General features: G+C 44.8%; 1 protein-coding gene across 1 annotated transcript in view; it reads left to right on the forward strand.

The window, feature by feature from the left end:
- Positions 1-18,210, forward strand: part of STRBP (spermatid perinuclear RNA binding protein) — a 37,209-nt gene that overhangs the window by 13,743 nt on the left and 5,256 nt on the right. Inside the window, exons 5-14 of the mRNA XM_065418904.1 lie at positions 204-299; positions 845-956; positions 1,582-1,679; positions 2,176-2,287; positions 4,960-5,052; positions 5,827-6,026; positions 9,116-9,274; positions 12,765-12,899; positions 14,145-14,285; positions 17,475-17,598. Of these exons, the coding sequence (XP_065274976.1) occupies positions 204-299; positions 845-956; positions 1,582-1,679; positions 2,176-2,287; positions 4,960-5,052; positions 5,827-6,026; positions 9,116-9,274; positions 12,765-12,899; positions 14,145-14,285; positions 17,475-17,598 (1,270 nt within the window). The remainder of the gene's footprint in view (positions 1-203; positions 300-844; positions 957-1,581; positions 1,680-2,175; positions 2,288-4,959; positions 5,053-5,826; positions 6,027-9,115; positions 9,275-12,764; positions 12,900-14,144; positions 14,286-17,474; positions 17,599-18,210) is intronic.

Genomic DNA, 18,210 nt, shown 5'->3' on the forward strand with positions numbered 1-18,210 from the left:
TGCTTCTTTTTACTGTTAAGCCTGCCTTTCTCTAAAACGCAGTATTTTGCTTTTATGTAACTTTTTTTTTGTTTTGCATGAAACTGATTAAATGCTAATTAGTAATCATATTAAAGAACCTATTCCAGGACTCTGTACATTTAAAAAGCAAAATTGAAGGCTGGATTTCAGCAGGTGTATTGGAACCATTTTGTTTGTTTTAGGCCAGGGCAAATGGACTAAAATCATGTGTAATTGTTCTACGTATTCTGCGTGATTTGTGCAACAGAGTCCCCACATGGGCACCGCTAAAAGGATGGGTAAGTGTGGAACAGGAGTCAGATGGCAACTAGGTTTGAAAAGTCAGACCTTCAGTAAATGGTCATGGTGTCTTGTGAGGGCTGTAGAGTGGGCATGTGAAACTCAGCTCCCTGCTTCTCTTTCCCTGGTCACACCCATTAAAACAATCTTTTGTTTAAAACAATGCCTGTGGAGCTGAGGAGGGAGAAGGGCAGCTTGTGTCCATTTCAGTAACTCTGTATGGTGCCTGGAAACCATGGCGATGGGCACAGTGTCGGCAGGGCCTCGTGTTCTGTGGAATCCACCCCTTACCATAGAGATTTGCAGGTCTCACTGCCATAGCTGGTGCAGGTGTAACCTTGGAAATGTCAGCTCAGTGTAAGCCGAGCAGTGGAGTTGGTGGTACCCTCCTGCTGGGAAAAGCTGCGCACTGTAGAAATCCACAGGTTGACAAACACCCCAGGGTCACTAGGAGCAGCGCCTCACCCCCATTTGAAATGACTTCTTGTGTTTAACTGCGGCCACGCTCTGGCACCTGTACTAATTCTAATTTAATGTCTTTTAGCCACTAGAGCTTATATGTGAAAAATCTATAGGTACTTGTAATAGACCCTTGGGCGCTGGGGAGGCCTTAAGACGAGTGATGGAGTGTTTGGCATCTGGAATTCTGCTTCCTGGTAAGGGCCCAGAATAAATTCACACACACCAAAGATTGATCATTCCTCTGGTTTGAAATGTGCGTGTTTTCCATTCCTGCATGTTTTAAAATGCCTGTTCTCAGGAGCAGCAAGCAGGAGGCTTAGCATGTGGATTGTTAGCAAGACATTGAGAAGCTCCAGGGTCAACATAAAAATATACTGTCCCTATTAATAGTTGTAACGTCTCTATGCTGTGGTGCTAATGGTGTTACAGTGCCTGCTGGGAGTGGCGTGTTCACAATAGAATGACTACTGGGGAATTAGAGAGAAGACCATGGGCCAGATGCTCAGCTAGTATAGATCAGTGTTTTGAAATCAGTAGTTCTCCCAGGTTTTCAAACTCCACTGCCAAATTCTTAGCCGTTGGTGCCTCTGTCTTATGTGTACAGTGTTGACAACAACAATTTAAATGGCCCTTCTCGTTTAGGGGTAAAACCTTAGGGTTAGCTTGTTCCTAAGGCTGTTTCAGTCCTCACCGAGAGAGATGGGGGCTCTGCACTCATCGGAGAGTAGAATTTAGCTCTTGTGACTTCCACTTGACTCCAGTAGTCTTTTGGGTGGTGTTTCTGACATGTTCTGAACTGTCTTATTTTCCCCCTTGTAGGGGGCCCTGGCCTGCATGATCCCTGTGAGCGGGAGCCAACAGACGCTTTGTCCTATATGACAGTGCAGCAAAAAGAAGCCATAACACACAGTGCTCAGGTAGAAAACCTCTGCTTTCAGGAACTTAAGTGTCATTTCTGCTGAAGAACATCCGATTCCCTGCATTCAGTTTACCCCTTTACTCAGGATGGCTTCTTTCTTGCAGTAGAATCATGGCAGCTCTTCTCATGCCCTGCACTGGAAGGATTAAATAAAGGTTTTGAGAATATAGGAGTTCTATTATGAATGATATTTTCTCCTTGAGAGGGCCAGCCCAAAGCCTGTGCTTCATGTAGGTCCCGCTTTAAGCACCTGTGGCGCATAGGTCCCGTGCTGGTGCTCTGAACAGGGGTGAATTTCACACAGTGTATCCCAGAAATGGCTGTTTCTGTTCTCTCTCTCTCGCGCTCTCTCTCTCTCGCTAATTAACCCTTTCCATAGAGATTTGAGTCCTTGCTCATGGGAGAGATGTTGATGCTGTGTCTAGAGTTTTAATCAGAAGTTCAGACACCTGGGCAGAGCATGGCAATGATGTCTCATTTCTATTCTTCCCTAGCACGCGCTCAGGCTATCAGCCTTTGGTCAGATCTATAAGGTGCTCGAAATGGATCCTCTCCCATCCAATAAATCCTTTCAAAAATATCCCTGGTCAGTTACTGACAAAGAAGGTGAGTGCAGACTGTCTCTTGGGGAAACATCCTTAAAAACACAATCAGGATGTAACCTGGGTGCTAAGCTGGCTCTTTGGAATGTAGCTTGGTGAAATTCTGGGTTATGTGCTGTGTGTGTCAGAAGAATGTTGCTTTTAAAAAAATGATGATACTATTCGAGGAAAATCTATCAGCGGTCTCTAGTCACTAAATAATAGAACATACAAAAGAACGTGGAAAATGTGACCGCTGCAGTGTAGCATGTGGTTTTCTTCTGATGTATGTCCTCCTTGGGGCATGGGGAGTAAAGTAATGCATGTCTCTTATGCTAGGGGAGCAAGAGCCTTTAAACAAGCCAAAATGAGCAATATTAGGTCAGTGTCCCTGCTCAGATTCACTGCAAAGAATCCCTTAGAGAAGGTGGTAAAGTAAAATAAAATTGTCCTTAAAAAACTCTAAGCACAGTATTGTTACAGTTTTTACCTTGGACTATATATTAAAAAAAAATAAAAGTAGCTTTCCATAGTCTGAACCAGTGGTATTCCAAATACCCAAACAATACATCAGGCAAGCCTGTTTTTCCTCCTAGCTCCATCTGTCTCACCCACTCTTAGACCCTGAAATGAATGTGAAGTATATTTTCTAACCAGAATTAAAATGGTACAGGTCCTTAGCGCAGTGATATTCAATTAGGTTTTCTGGGGGGCCGAATAAGGCATTGCCCAAGTCTTGGCGGGCCAGAGGGCTCTTTCAGTGTTTGCTCTCTAGTGAAAGCATGTCAGTTCTTTGCCTGGCTGGCAGGGGTCAGCAGCCTGTGGCACATGTGCCGAAGATGGCACGTTGGCTGATTTTTTTTTTATTGGAGCACAGAGTGCTAGTCCAATTAGCGGTGGTTTATTTTTCCTCTCTTTACAATCATGCCATGTACAGGTAAAGTCTGTTTGTCCAAATTTCAGTTCACCAAAAATCCTGAGTCTCTGAATGAGTAGTGTTTCCCCAAGGGTGGGGAGAAGGGAGTAGCTGCCAAAGACAGGAGCCTCCTTAATACTGCTTCAGTGCAGGGAGCTGGGAAAAAAGGGGGCAGTGAGGGGGGTGGCCTAGCCTGTCCCATCCCTGCCTCTTGCTTCCAGCTGGGGACCCTGCTGCAGGGATGGCCCTACTACCTGGCTCCAACTCTGGCCAGGCTCCTGTGCTCCCTACCTGGTCCCAGCTGCAGTGTCCCCATGCTGACCCGCCTCTCCCCTGGGCTGGCACCTGCTGGTGTGGAGGACCCTGGGCAGCTCGAGAGGGAAAGGGACCTCCTGGCAGGGGGAGCCCAGGAGCTAGGTAGCCCTTACAGCGGAGTCCCTAGCAGGAGCAGCTGACGCCCAGCAGGCTAACCCAAAGAGGACCTTGTGGGCCAGATGTGGCCCACATGCCGCTAACTGAAGAACATTGCTGTAGAGGTTTAGATGTTGGAGACTTTAGAACAGGCAGTTCGGATCAAGGTGAGTGGAACAAGCCAAAGGACTTGCTCCCTGTCATAAAGCTGCTAAAGTCCACATTAAAGATTAATTCTAAAGCATTTTTAAAAAAATATTCCCCTTTTCCACCCTCTTTGGCATTTCCCTTTCACTGGTTATGTGAGCATAGTTCCTTTAGTCGGATCTGATTAATGCATCCTGTTAGCCCATTTGCTCAATCCAGGCCATTTTATAATTAAGAGATCATGTCTTTGGAGTTGGAGCACTGTCACAGAAATAATCGTTTCTTGTCACTTGATAATGGTGAGGCCAGTCCTAGCCATTTATTTTTAAAGTGAGAACATTGATCCAGTGACACTGTCTATTACAGGGACTTTATTTCTATTATGGCAAATGATGGATGTAGAGAGACTTTTCCCCCCCCCATCTGATGGATGCTGAGCTCAGGAGAATTATTGACATACTGTATTCTGATAGACCTGTTGTGTATTTCAGCTGGAGTTAGCTTATCAATAAAAACACAATGAGATTAAATGAGGAAGACAGGTTGGTTTGTTTTGGTCACGCTACTGTTTATGTCTAAACTGTTAGCAGCCCTGAAGTCTGGTGGGCTGGCACACGTGAGATCTAAAATAATGTAAATGAAATACAGTACTAAAGAGACAGTGACTTCTGTGGCGCTGAGTGTTAAGAACCAAAGCTGCCTCCATTTACAGAAAATCTTGAAGGTTGCTGAAATACAAAGTCCGTGTTTGATTTTGTTTTTCGTGGATCTCTGACTTCAGCTCCCCTATAGAATGTTAGCTTTTAAAATAAAACTTCAACTGTTGGACTTAAGAAATCTCTTGCAGAGATTTCCAGATATTTATGATGATTAGAAGGCATGTAACAACATCTATAGGCCTTACTATTGGTATTTGAGCTGGTAAGGAAGTGGAAGTTTGAATATGTGATCTGATTGGCTAATGTTGCCAAGTTCAATTCTGTGGACCTCTGCAGGCAACAGTGGAAACTTAAGGACTCCCCACATGACCCTCTGCTGCCAGTTATAAGCTAACATTTTCTTCTATGTAGCAATATAAATTCTTAAATACAGACCTTTGCAGGTGATTGTTAATTATAAGGTTAACATGGAAGTAATGGGACTAATCAGACAGTGCTATGGGATTGTTGCCTTGTTTTCCACTATCAATTTAAATCCATATTACAAGGAGAACTATCTTTTAGGTGCAGGCTCCTCTGCTTTGAAAAGGCCATTTGAAGATGGTTTAGGGGATGATAAAGATCCAAATAAAAAGATGAAGCGCAACTTGAGGAAAAGTAAGTGCAGCTTTTATCTGTTCTGGCTTCAAGGAGCCATTGTTGGTTATAGTAGGAGCTGACACAAAAACTTCTTGGTGTTGGTGTGGACTGGCATGTGAAAGAGCCTCTGGAATGAATGTTTGTGTTCTCAATCCCGCTGAGCTCAGAACTTCAAACTCCTCTGCTTAGGGTGGGTTTCAATTTCTTTGAACACATTTGACTGGCTGACTGACTCACGTCACTGATCAGGTTACTCCAGCAGGTGATATTAAAACTTAGGTTGTCCAAAGAGTTCAGGTATTTTATTTGTAATGTCTGGTAGTTGTCTCTCAAACAGCCTCAGACCAAGACCTCACAATATGTAGAACTGATTGTTCACATCCCACATTTGGGACAGGAGATAGGTGCTGATTCCATTGACAGATCACCTGTATTGTATATGCAAACCAGGAGTGTGTTTTGGATTATTGTGAACAAGTAGCTCCTGGTGCCTAGTTTCATATGGGATCCGGCTGCAGGTAGCACTCGCAGTACCGTATGACCTATGAAATTTCATATCAAGTTGTAGCAGCCAGGAAGAACCTGACTGATTGGTACAGAGCTCTGAGCTCTAAAGGGATTGAGTAGTAATGGTCACGAACCACTGGGGGAGTGGATGGCTGGCATTCATTCATGTTTATATAGCGCACTTAAGTACGCAGATGGATGGTGCTTTAGAAATGCAAAATGTTTCACTTCTCAGTTTCTTTTGTTAATCTTTTTTTTTTTCCTTCCCACCCTCTCCCATAATAGTCCTAGACAGTAAAGCAATCGATCTCATGAACGCTCTGATGAGACTGAACCAAATCAGGCCAGGGCTTCAGTATAAGCTTCTGTCGCAGTCGGGTCCAGTCCATGCCCCAGTCTTCACAATGTCTGTAGATGTTGACGGTACGACCTATGAAGCATCAGGACCTTCTAAGAAAACGGCCAAGCTCCATGTGGCAGTGAAGGTAAGGCTGAGGTGCAGACCTGAATATGAATTAAGTTGATAATTCCAGCCCTGGATCCTGGAAAACACAGAACGGATATGATCAGAACTATCAATGGGTAAACCCTCTAAAGAGAGGCAGTGTGGATCAAACCTGCTATCTTGGGCCTTTTCAAAATGCTCTGGCACTTCCAGATCCCATGGTGAAGAGGTAAGAGGGGAAAAGTGAACAGAGCTGTCCAAGCCTCCAGAGGTCGATGAGTGAGTGTGGGTGGGTTCCATGTTTTGTTTTTTGGTTCCCCTTGTTAGTTACTAGTATGATGGCTCATCCTTCTGTTGTTCCCATTCCCCTCACCTCTGCCTGTCTGTCGCTATCCTTGGGTTGTGAGCTCCTTGGAGCAGGGAGCCATCCCATCTTGAGTGTTTGGAAATCACCTAGCACATCATGGGTGCTACAGTAAATAGAAGATGGTGAATCACAATTTGTTACCAGATGGTCCATTGGTATGAGGCAGCCTGAGCCATACTCCATTGTTCCCCTTTCCAGAGGCTCTGTGGGAGAAAGCTGGAGTTGGTAAAACAGTGAGACTTGAGTTGGTGTCTAGTAAATAAAAATGGCCACCACAGTCATCCCCATGTAAATTCATATAGATCAGGCTCTGCTGTACCAGACCTTCCCTGTGTGCATTGCTGAGAAGGGAGGAAAAGTTGTCTGTAAACTGCAAAAACAAAACGAAAATCTGAGTGCGCAGAGCTGCAAGAACAAACCCATCTGTCATTATCTGTGCTTCCTTTCATGTATTTTGAGTGAACTTCCTTTTCAGAAGGTTCATCTGGCAACTTTCCATTTTCCTTTGATTTAGGAGTTTGAAAATCCCATTGTCCCTTTTGCTTTCATGCTCAAAGCGCCCAAAAGTATTTGATAGAATGTATCATTCTGCAGGAGATGTGGCTTTGTATGTGTCCTCCCATCCCGTCGTCCTCTCACCTACATTTTGCCCCAATAATTGTCGTCTTTTTTTAATACCATTAAGAATTCTGCCTTGAAAAGCAGGATCTTATCTCTGCCCTCCTCCCGCAGGGCCCCTCTGTGGCTCCCGGTTCCTGGCTGGAGCCTCCTACAGCCCCATTTTCCCCAAATTTACCCATCCACCCTCCCTCTTGGCTATGCTTTGGAACCACCCTCTTTCAAGCTGAGGACCAGCTGGCAGGCCGGCCCTGCAGAGCCAGCACTGCTGCTCCCTGGCAGCCCACGCGCTGCTTGCTCACACACCAGGAGATTGTAGTGCTAAATTGGGATGTTTCCATTTTTAGGGTTCACTGTTTAGATACTTAAAGCTCTAAATCTGCAGCTGCATTTGACTGGCAAGTGATGGTGTTGCACCCCCAAACGGGGGGAAGGAATAGAGCTGTCTGTGACTGCGGTACCTGCCCCCTACCAACCTTCGGGGCGGGGAAAAGGGGGCTGGAGCTGCGTGCCCCTTGATTGGAGGAGAATGCTTATGCTGTTCCCAGTTCCATGTTCAGTGTTCGGTACCTGTGGGCATGTCTGCAAGCTTTGCTTTTGAGACCAAACTTTCAGGGGGGGGCCTCAGGTTAGCCTCTGAGTCAGTTCACACCTACATTTTGTGCCCACTGAACACATCTGCATAGGCAGATCAGGGAGTCAGTCACAGAACTGCCTGACCTGCTGCATCATTGTGCATGATGGGGGAGAGTGCCCCATCTCTTCTGGAGACCCCTTGGGGAAAGTGTTTGTTTGGCAGTGACAAAATCAGGTTCTGTGCTTCTCTCCTACAAAGTGGCTGGTTGTGAGCAGCATGGTGACAGCCCAGGAGGTTTGATGTACTTCACATTCATGTCCAGATGAAATAGCCAATTACTCCCTTACATGTCCATTAGCCTGGGTCTCCTTTACTGCTTCACTGCCATGCACACCTCAGTTCAGGCCACCCCTACAGCACTGAGAGGGACGTGCGTCTTTGATTATGTTTGTCAGCTGATGTTCTTTGAGCAGCTGCAGATGGAAGACCTTTTCAGTCCTAGATTCCAGCAGTGCTGCATTCTAGCCAAGATTTTTATCTTTAGGCTGCATGTTACCATTTGCTTAGGGTTACCATATTTCAGGTTCCCCAAAAGTGGACACTGCAGGGGGAGGGAAGTACAGTTGGGGGTGCTGGAGGGCATACCTGTGGCGGGGGTACTCACTGGAGGTGGGGGGCAGTGTCGTTCCCTGTCACAATAGCAGGGCCCAGCCATCAGTCAGCACCCAGGGCACAAGCCCAGGATGCAGCGACAGTCATCTGTCAGCGTCTCCCTGCAGGATCCCTTCCCCAAGGCTGAGAGCTGGGGCCTGGGTGGGCGGGATCCAGCAGCTGTGACTTGCAGGGGAATGGATCTATCGGGAGTCTTTCTGAGCTGCAGCTTGTCTGCTCTGCAAAAATCCAGGACATTGCCTGTTATTTGAAAACCCCGCCTGGACAGAGAAGAAAGCAGGCTCAAAAAAGAGATCCTGTCTGGGAAAACCCAGGCATATGGTAACCCCTGCATTTGCTGCCACCTTGGAAACTGAACAGTTAACATCTGGGCTTGATGCTACATGTGTAGCATCCCATATTGCAGGTGGCCTGGTGCCTTAGTTCCTATGAGATGCCTTGTCCTTGCTCTGCAGACTTGTGTATGCTGAGCTCAGTGGAACTTAAGATGCAAAACAGAATGTCTTGGTCATGCTGTCAAGTAGTATTACATAGTGGATGTGGTCTAACCGGAATTGTGAATAGTTAACTACTTTGCATACAGATCCTGTATTTTATAGGTTGAATTTTAATCCCATATTATACATGGGAGCCTCAGTTTGGAAAATGGTATTTATGAACTGCTGGTGCATTTGACACTGGAAACTCTCAATTATATTTTGCAGCTTAGGAAGGCTGGGGCCCTTTTTCCCATTAGAACTTGATTTTTCGCTGTATTTAACTTGGTGAAAAATGAACTTCAAAGTGAGTTACCTCCTGAAGTGTGTGTGGCCTTTTTACTGCTGTATAATCAGCCTTGCGTTCGCTTCCAACCCCCAAACTGGTTTTACATCTCATTTAATGTCGTTTGGTGTAGGTATTACAAGCAATGGGCTACCCAACTGGCTTTGATGCAGATATTGAGTGCATGAGCTCTGATGAAAAATCAGATACCGAAGGCAAAAACGAGACTGTCTCTTCAAACTCAAGCAATAATACTGGAAATTCTACAATTGACACCTCCTCTACCTTAGAGGTGGGTATTCACTGAAAAACGCACAGTAACAGAGAGCTTTCCATGAGGACAATGGCCTTGTGTAGTTAAGGCACTGGATTGGGAATCAAGAGACCTGGTTTCAATTCCCATCTCTGCCACAGACTGCCAGTGAGACCATGGGCAAATCCCTTCCATCTCTCTGTGTCTCTGTTCCTGAGCTGTAAAGTGAGGATCATTCTTTCTCTCTCTCTCATCCTATTTAGACTGTAAGTCTTCAGGGTAAGACAGTCTTCCTGTGCACCTAGCACGCTGAGGCCTCAATCTTGGCACACTTGTAAGACAAATAAGTAACAAGTGTAATGTTTTTCTATTTTATAACATAATTCATTGTTTAGAGCTGTTTTTATATTAAAAGTACCTATACATTGATAGAAGTACAGAAAAGTAGCACAATGAATAGGGATGTATTTAAATAATGTGAAAGGCATTATCATGCCTTTAAATGTGTATTTATGAATGGACTAGAAAAATGCTACAGTCTAAAGTTACGCTAGCTTAATTTTGGGACTTGGAGCTTAATTAAGGAACTCTAAAGAGCAAATTATGCTTCTGTTTTCCCACTGAATTTGTGGGAAATGTAGTATTCCCTGAAGGACCAAATGCCTTAACTTGACCAGTCTGTGCTGAGTGTTTCTAAGAGTCCAGTTGCAAAGGGTCTGCAGTATGTTGTTAAATATTTTCTTAAACCATTTCCAATATTTACATAGTTGTCAGGAGCTGACAAACCAGACAGAACTCCTGTCAGAGTTCTCTCTTAGGGTGTGTCTGTACTGTGATTAAAAACCCGCGGGCTCGGAGTCCGGGTCAGTTGACTCAGGCTTGTGGGGCTTTGGCTGCAGCTCAGGCTGGAGCCCAGGCTCTGAGACCCAATGAGCCTGGGCCCAAGTGTCTACACTGCAATTTTATAGCCCCACAAACTGAGTCCACTGTCCCTGGCCAGCCGCAGCCATGCCGCGGGTCTAGACGTACTCTTAGTCTCTATCCTCTTCACCCTCCCCATCTCCATTTGTACCACCATTCTTCTTCATCATCCCCAGGAATTCTAGACGAGTGTTTGTGTTAAGCGTGGAAGCGAAGGCTTTAATTGAATTTTCATTGCTGTAGCTGATATCTTTGTGATGCACTCAGGAGGTTGTGCAGATAAATAGATATAGATTCTTGCCTTATTTTTAGTTATAATGCTCCTTTCAAATGTAAGTGCTTTTTTGTTATAAATATAAATTTAAGTAATCTGCCTGCTCTATAGATACTTTTCAGTACATTGAAATGTGGATTTCTTCATAACTTAACCCATTTAGATAATGTGACTTCAAACTTAGAGCCAGACAATGTATAATCACTAAGGCTGAGATTTTGTCACAGACAGGACGTGGGCAATAAACAATAAATCGCAGAAGCCCGAGCCCTGTGGTGTGGGGCTGGAGCCAGATCTCCCAGCCAGGGCTCCTAGTGGGAGGCCCCTCCCTCTCCCCCCCGGTGCTGAAGTCATGTAGGACATGTAAAATCACGGAATCCCGGACTTCTGTGACCAACTCATAACCTTAATAATCATTGTGACCTGAGGTGCCTAGTGTAGCCCTCACTGGAAATGCCAAGGTCAGGGCAGGTTGCGAAAAGGAGAGCAGATACCCAACAGTCTTGGGAGTAACACTGAAGTTATACTCTCCAAACTGTGCTTCTGATCCCCACCCTGGTTACTAAGAAGCTGGTAATCACACAGCCCTCTTATTGCATTCCAGTTTCAGACTCCCGATCGGCACCTAGGTGCAGTAAGGTGAGAAGTTATTTTAAAAATTCTGCTCACTTTACAAAATGTTCTCCTGACCCCAAAGGACCAGCCACATTGCCAGGTCAGTATTAGGTTGGATCTTACCCAAAATCCCACGCTGCCAGCCAATCCTTTAAGCATCTAACACTAAACGTTTATTATAAAGAAAAAAGAAAGGACAAGAAGAGTTGTTAAATGGTAAAGCAATTACATAAATACAAAGGCTTCAGAATCCATATATCAGGTTCTTAGCAGTGTTGGTGAGTTTGCTGGCTTGAAAGTCCCTCTGGAACATGTCCACAGCTTGGATGGGTCATTCAGTCTTTTGTTCAGAGCTGCAGTTTGTAGAACAGTTACTCCAGAGGTAAGAAGCAGGAATGAAGACAAAATAGAGAAGATGCAGCTACCTTTTATAGTCTTTTTGCCATGCAGCTTGTATTTCTTTTGTTTCAAACACAAGCTGCCCAGCACATGGCCTGGATGCCTTAGAGTTCTGTCTATAAGCATGCCTCTGCATGCCTTGCTGAGTCATAAGATGTAGCCCCTGACCCTTTCAGTGAGTTCAGTGTACCGCTGCTGTCCCTTGATGAGCCATCAAGCAGGCTGGGCAGTGCTGATGCCAATCTGTCTAGGGGTCTCACCCAGATGCACAGCACAAGTTTGGAAATATAGATATACCCTACATATCTATAACTTACAATTCAAAGGTGATACAAACATATAAACAAGATTACCGTATCTAGTGAATTATAAATTTTCCAATGATACCTTACATGGTATACCTGGTAAGATTCATTGCACTTTTATAATATTGGTGTCAACAATATTATCAAGTGTCTCCCAAGGGCCAAGGTTTTCAAAAGTGACTCAGGATTTTGGGTGCCTAAATTGAGATGCCTTAAAGGGACCTTATTTTCAGAGGGCAGGCGCCTCGTGTTGGGTACTTGACACTTTTGAAAATCTTGGCCTGGCTCTCCTAATTTTCTGTGTTCTTCTCACTTTTCAGTATCTGCTTTGGTGCCTCCAGCACAGCAGACTATAATGAAGTCTGCTATACTGGTGTACTGGCTCTTTGTTTCTGCATTTCTAACCCAAGATAACAGCTATATCTACTGGGATGTACGACCTACACTCTGTGGCTTCCCCAGTCAGAGATTGGAGTGCCATGGGGATGGTTAGATCAGGCAATAGAGATGTGCAGGGCTGGGAAAGCCAATCCCCTTCTGTTCAGTAGCAGAGAGCTGCTTTCAAGAAACTTGACACCTCGACGGTCTGTCCTTCAGCCAGCAGCATGATGCTCCATGCTGTGCTGTGAAGGTGATGGCGACTGGTCATGGAGACAGTGACTGCCTGGCTAGCTGCCTGCTGTGCCGGAAATGAGCGGGTGGCAATATTTTATTTTATTTTATTTTGTAAATGGTTCATCCCTCAGCTTTCCTTGGGGGCAGGGGCTTCATATCTGCTGTTCTGGTGCAGCAGGTTGTGCTGAAGCTTTGACAATGCTGTGTCTCTGTTGCCGGTCCATCCCTAGAGAGCCTGCTAAGGCGGATGTATCAGGAAGAACTGGCTGTTGCAGAAACACAAAAGGAAGATGATTAATACTGGCGTTTTCCAGGTGGGCAGCTGTTATAGGCAGACATGCTGTAGATGTGTGTCTGCCATTCAGAGCTGTTACGGTTATAATATATCTTGTCTCTGTAGGTAAGAACTCAGGGCCCTATCCTCACAGCAAGTGGCAAAAACCCAGTGATGGAGCTAAATGAAAAAAGAAGAGGTCTTAAGTATGAGCTCATCTCTGAGACAGGTGGGAGCCATGATAAGCGCTTTGTAATGGAGGTGAGTGCAGCAGTGTTCGGAAATCTGCAGGTGGTTTTGCTAACAATGCTTCAGTCCTCTTGGTAGCTTTCTGTTGCCATTTAATGTTCATCCAGAGCCTTACCGTTCGTTCTCTTCCACAAGAGGGACGGTAACCTTTTCAGGTTCCTGTATCTCCCAGGGCCAAGGTGATTGTGGGAATGGCAGGGGAATGTACTCCTTGCCCGGGATAATTCAGCAAGGAGGAGGATTTGGTTATGAAAGCCCCTAAACACATCACATCCCTGCCATGACATAGGGAGAGGGCAGCTGAGGAACCAAAACCACTACCCAGTGTGTGTCATGGACAGGTCCTGGCAACCCTGTATGAGTGCCCTGATTTGATCGTCTTGTTGCCAGCCTAGCAGGGGTTAGGAATGATGTAACAGAGGGAGCCGATTCAGTCTCTGGCTCATTTTACTCCGCAGCAGCAGGTTCTTGGGCTGACATAGAATCAGCATTGATGGGCTCTAGAGAGTACAAGGCAGCTTTCTTTAGCCAAAGGGTAGCCATAATGCAGGTTCTTGAAGATGATGGGGGTGCAAAGCTGATTGATTAGAGCTGTAGGTGCCCCTAAAATGTTGTGGGGTTTGGGGATCATTTAAAAGTATAGTTTTGGGTGAGATCTAAAGCTAAGGTCCTGCCCACCAAAGACTTCATAGCAACCTTACCAATTAATTCCTGCCAAATTCCATCCCAAGTAAATGTATTGGACCTCTTAAAATTCCCCCTTCAGTTTCAAGTTGTTATGGGATTCCTAACTTCTGTCCTGTTAATCAACTTAAGTATCATAGAATCATAGAATATCCGGGTTGGAAGGGACTTCAGGAGGTCATCTAGTCCCAACCCCCTGCTCATTGCTCCATGACCAATCCCCAGACAGATTTTTGCCCCAGATCCCTAAAGGGCCCCCTTAAGGATTGAACACACAACCCTGGGTTTAGCAGTGGTCAATGGTCAAACCACCGAGCTATACTTCCCCACCATTTCCGTAGTGGTTCAAGTGATCATTACCTATCACATGGAGCTACTGGGTTTAATTAGTTCTTGATCGTGGAGTGCTTTGAACTCACTGGAGGAAATACAAGTTAGTTTCACCCATAACTGGACTGACTTGTTGAAATTTTTTATCAACGGCTCATGATTCCAGCTGGGATCTGGTTGTAAATATGAATTGTCGTTCCCACCAGGAAAAGTACTGGCTCTAAATTAACCTCTTGGCTTCAGGTAGAAGTAGATGGGCAGAAGTTCAGAGGCGCAGGTCCAAATAAGAAGGTGGCAAAAGCGAGCGCTGCTTTAGCAGCACTTGAGAAACTCTTTTCTGGGCCTAATGCAGCCAACAATAAGAAAAAGAAGATTCTCCCTCAGGTAAGAATCCCCAATTGCCTTTTATAGTTAGCGCCATTCTCTATGTCAGCACCGCCCTGGGGTAGCATTAGATGATGGCGTCTGCAGAGGGACCACATGACTTCAGTCTGTTGTTTTTCAGCAGGTCTATTGGAAGCGTTGTCCTTTGTTTTTATTACTCTGTTGTTGTTAGTAATTTGTTAATTGCACTGAGAGGCCTGAGCTGATGTGAGGGCCTCAATGTGTTAGAGCTGTACGAAGAGACAGAACAGTCTATGCCCCAAAGTGCTTACTATCTTACATAGAGACGACAGAGAGAGGGGAAGTGACTTTGCCCAAAGTCACACAGCCGGTCAGTGCCGGAGTCAGTTATAGAGCCCAGGTCCCCTGAGTTCAACTCCAGTGCAATACCCACTAGACTGCACTACCTCTCTGATAGTAATAAGGTATTCTTTAAGTCTACCTCTGTTTATAGTCTATAGTATATAGCTAGAGATAGACACAATCTCTAGCTTCTAAATGAAGTTGAATTTTGAGCCTAAACTATTTGAGGGGTATCCCTTTTCAAATGCAACATTTCATTGGATGGGGAGGATTTGTTTAATAAAAACTTCACTTCAGACTTCTTTTTACATTAGATTCTAATAATCTAATAATAATCATTAAAATGGTTCCTGAGAGCCACAGTGATCTCTCCATTCTATACCATTAACATTGAACACAACTGAAGCTGATTATCAGTGTACTTCTTCCAGAAAGCCACACACAGAAAAAGTCCTGACAGTTACAGCTTTGATCTGCATTGTGCAGATTAACTAGAATTAGGTCTCTTTTCCAGTCTTTGCAAAAAATAATTTTGTTCCATCCTGCTACAGCATAAAATATATTCAGAGAAATTACCAGCCACTTGTATTCGTTAAGTTCTTTACCTAACAATTATGTTTATAGCAATTCTCCTGGGCGCCCCGAGACCTCCAGTTCCTGCATCGTGGAAGTTCTTCAGCTTCCATGATTATTTTAAAATCCAATTTCTGAAGAATGTTATTCCACACAAAGATGGCAGTTAAGATCCGAGAATGATCTGAGATCGAGGCACTCTGATTTTTAGTCATATTCTGCTCTCATTTCTTTGCAATAAGCTATGTCAATACTACTCTTCTAAAGCTCTCTGATCTGCTGCATGAGGTTGCCAGTTAGTTTGCAGCTGCTGACTATGCTTGGGAAACGATGCAGTTTGATGCACACATGCAGACAGTCTCCCTTTATTTAAAAAGAAGGAAAAATCAGAGTTTCTAAAGGAGGTTTGGCCAGCACAGTCTATGGTTAGACCAACAGAGCTGTCTACACAACTGTAGCTATTGTGCACTTTGAGAAGAAAAAATTAAGAAATGGCGTTTACTGAGTAGAATAAGTAGATGGAGCCAGAAGGTAATTAAGGAATAAGATTATAACAAAATGAAAAGAGAGAAGGCAAGGGATTTATTCAGACATGTAAGAGGGAAATAGATCTTACGGTGGGCCAGAAAATAAAAATGAACTAGGAAGGATGTATTCTTAACACTAGAGACACTCAGCATTTAAAACGGATAGGATCCTAATAGCCAGGCATGAAAATGGCCCATTACATCAAGTACATAAAAGGTTGTTAACAAGGTGGATGGAGAAAAATTATTCTCCTTAACCTGTGAGGATATGACAAGAAGCACTGGGCTTCAATTGCAGCAAGGGCGGTTTAGGTTGGACATTAGGAAAAATGTCCTGTCAGGGTAGTAAAGTAATTAATTCCAGTGTTTAGGGAGATTGTGGAATCTCCAGCACTAGAGATTTGTAAGAGCAGGTTAGACAAACACCTGTCAGGGATGAGTGCAGGGTACTGGAGCAGATGACCTCTCGAGGTCACTTCCAGCTCCTGTGATTCTATGGAAATCTGTCTCCATGTGAGGACAGAGGAAAAGATCTATCAGATTGAATGGATACTGCACATACTAGCCCAAAGGAAGGGTAACCGTGTTTCAAGTTTCATTCCTGTCTGTCAAAGCAGCCAAGATTCCTAAAAAGTAGGAGTCAAAATCAGTGGCCAAACTTTGAAATGTGCCAGTCATCTGACAGCTGCCAACCCAACCTACGGGAGCTGAGTGGCCAATACTTCTGAAAATCTGGCAACCCAGTTTAATGATGCCTAAGGGCTCATCTACACACTGTTAGTGGCAAGCTGAGGTGGGAATCTGCCCTGGCCACAGACTAACTCTCTCACATTGTTAGCCTAGTCCTTTTTGAAATGGGACCAGATCAGCGTGTATTAGCTGTTTAATGTGCGTCAGCAGGGTCCACACGGACACTTAGTGCATGGCAAGCTGGTGCGGGATAGATTCACAGCCCAGCTTGCCGTGAACTAAACGTTGTGTAGACAAGCCCTAAGTGTGATTTTAGGAGAATAAAGATAGGTTTGTATTTGAAAATTCTTGTCCAGGCTTTCTTGCTTCATTTGGGGTAGAATCCTCGTCCTCTTGAATTTAATAAGTCTGGGATTTCACCCTTGATATGTTACAGGGAAATATTATAATAAAAATGCCAATGCTCCCCTGCCCCAGCTCTTAGCTCAGCACTTCATGGGGCAGGGCAAAGCCGGGCTGCACAGCGGTTTAAACAGCCAGCAAGCCAGAGAGGAGAGGTAGGGAGAAATAGGGTCAATATCCTCCCCCTCTCCCCCGGGCACTTCACTCTCTCAAAAAGTGTCAAGGATTTCTGATGATGTAACAAATCCAGCTTTGCAGCAGTGACCCCACGTCCTTGCAGCTCCCCACAGGCAAGCGAGATGGAGATCAGTAGCAGAGTGTAGTAGCACATTGGTGCCCTATCAGTGATCAGAGTCACATCGCACACATGACAAAAAGATAGCTCATAGCTCACTGTGGTGTTTGAATGAAATAAAGATGCCTGTTGGCAGCTGCCAATGCTCCATCCCTTCTGTCCAGGGAAGGGGATTCTATAAATTGAGAACTTGTGAGCTCACATATAGGTCTGTGCCACAGTCCCCAATTCTGCACAGCTACGCTTCAGAATGGAATGAGTGAGTGTGTATTGCCTTTAACAAGCCTAGCGGGTTGAATATAGCATTTGATGGAATTTATACAGATCATTTAGCTGGTTTAACATGGATTGCCTCATGTATCATGTTCTGAATCATGCCATTTTTATTATTCTGCACAGACTAAAGGAGTTGTAAATACAGCTGTGTCTGCAGCAGTCCAGGCTGCTCGAGGCAGAGGACGAGGCGCTTTAACACGAGGGGCATTTGTTGGGGCAGCCGCTGCTACTGGATACATAGCACCAGGTACGTCATGGCGCTAATAGCTAAGGGTCTGTCCATCCCAGCTGTCCATGAATGAACTATGGCTGCTGACGTTCACCTTTCTATGGGTCAGACTCATCCATGCTGGTGACCTGTTTAGTTTTATAGCATTTGAGAAGAGCCATAGGGGAAAATGCATGGGGGTTTAAATAAAGGGAAAAGTCAGAGAGTCTGTAGAGCTGGAAACATATATCTCGCTTGCAGTTAATTGTGCATGGAAGATGAGCAAATAGTTATCCAGCTCCGACTCTTTCCCTGGGGCTTTGTAATTCTGGTATCTGCCTTTCTCATAACTCTCTCACCATGGCATGATTCCCACAACTCTGTGCCCAGTTGTGAAGTCTCCTGGAAGATGCCTGTTAGTATTATGATTGGCTTTACCAAGAGTTTCTCATTCTAGATAATGCTACAGGATTATCCTTAATAAGGGCAGAGGGGTATTGTTTGTGCATGCAAAATTAAAATACTGTCTTGTGCGCGTTGCTTCCTGCGAGAAGTGCTTTGCCGCCTGATGAATCCCCTCTAGGAGCAGTCTGATTCACAGTAAGAGAGACCCTTCTTCAGTCCTCTTGGGGAAAGGCTATTGGAATGGAA

This window comes from Emys orbicularis, chromosome 18 (assembly GCF_028017835.1).
Source record: "Emys orbicularis isolate rEmyOrb1 chromosome 18, rEmyOrb1.hap1, whole genome shotgun sequence".
Taxonomy (NCBI): Eukaryota; Metazoa; Chordata; order Testudines; family Emydidae; genus Emys; species Emys orbicularis.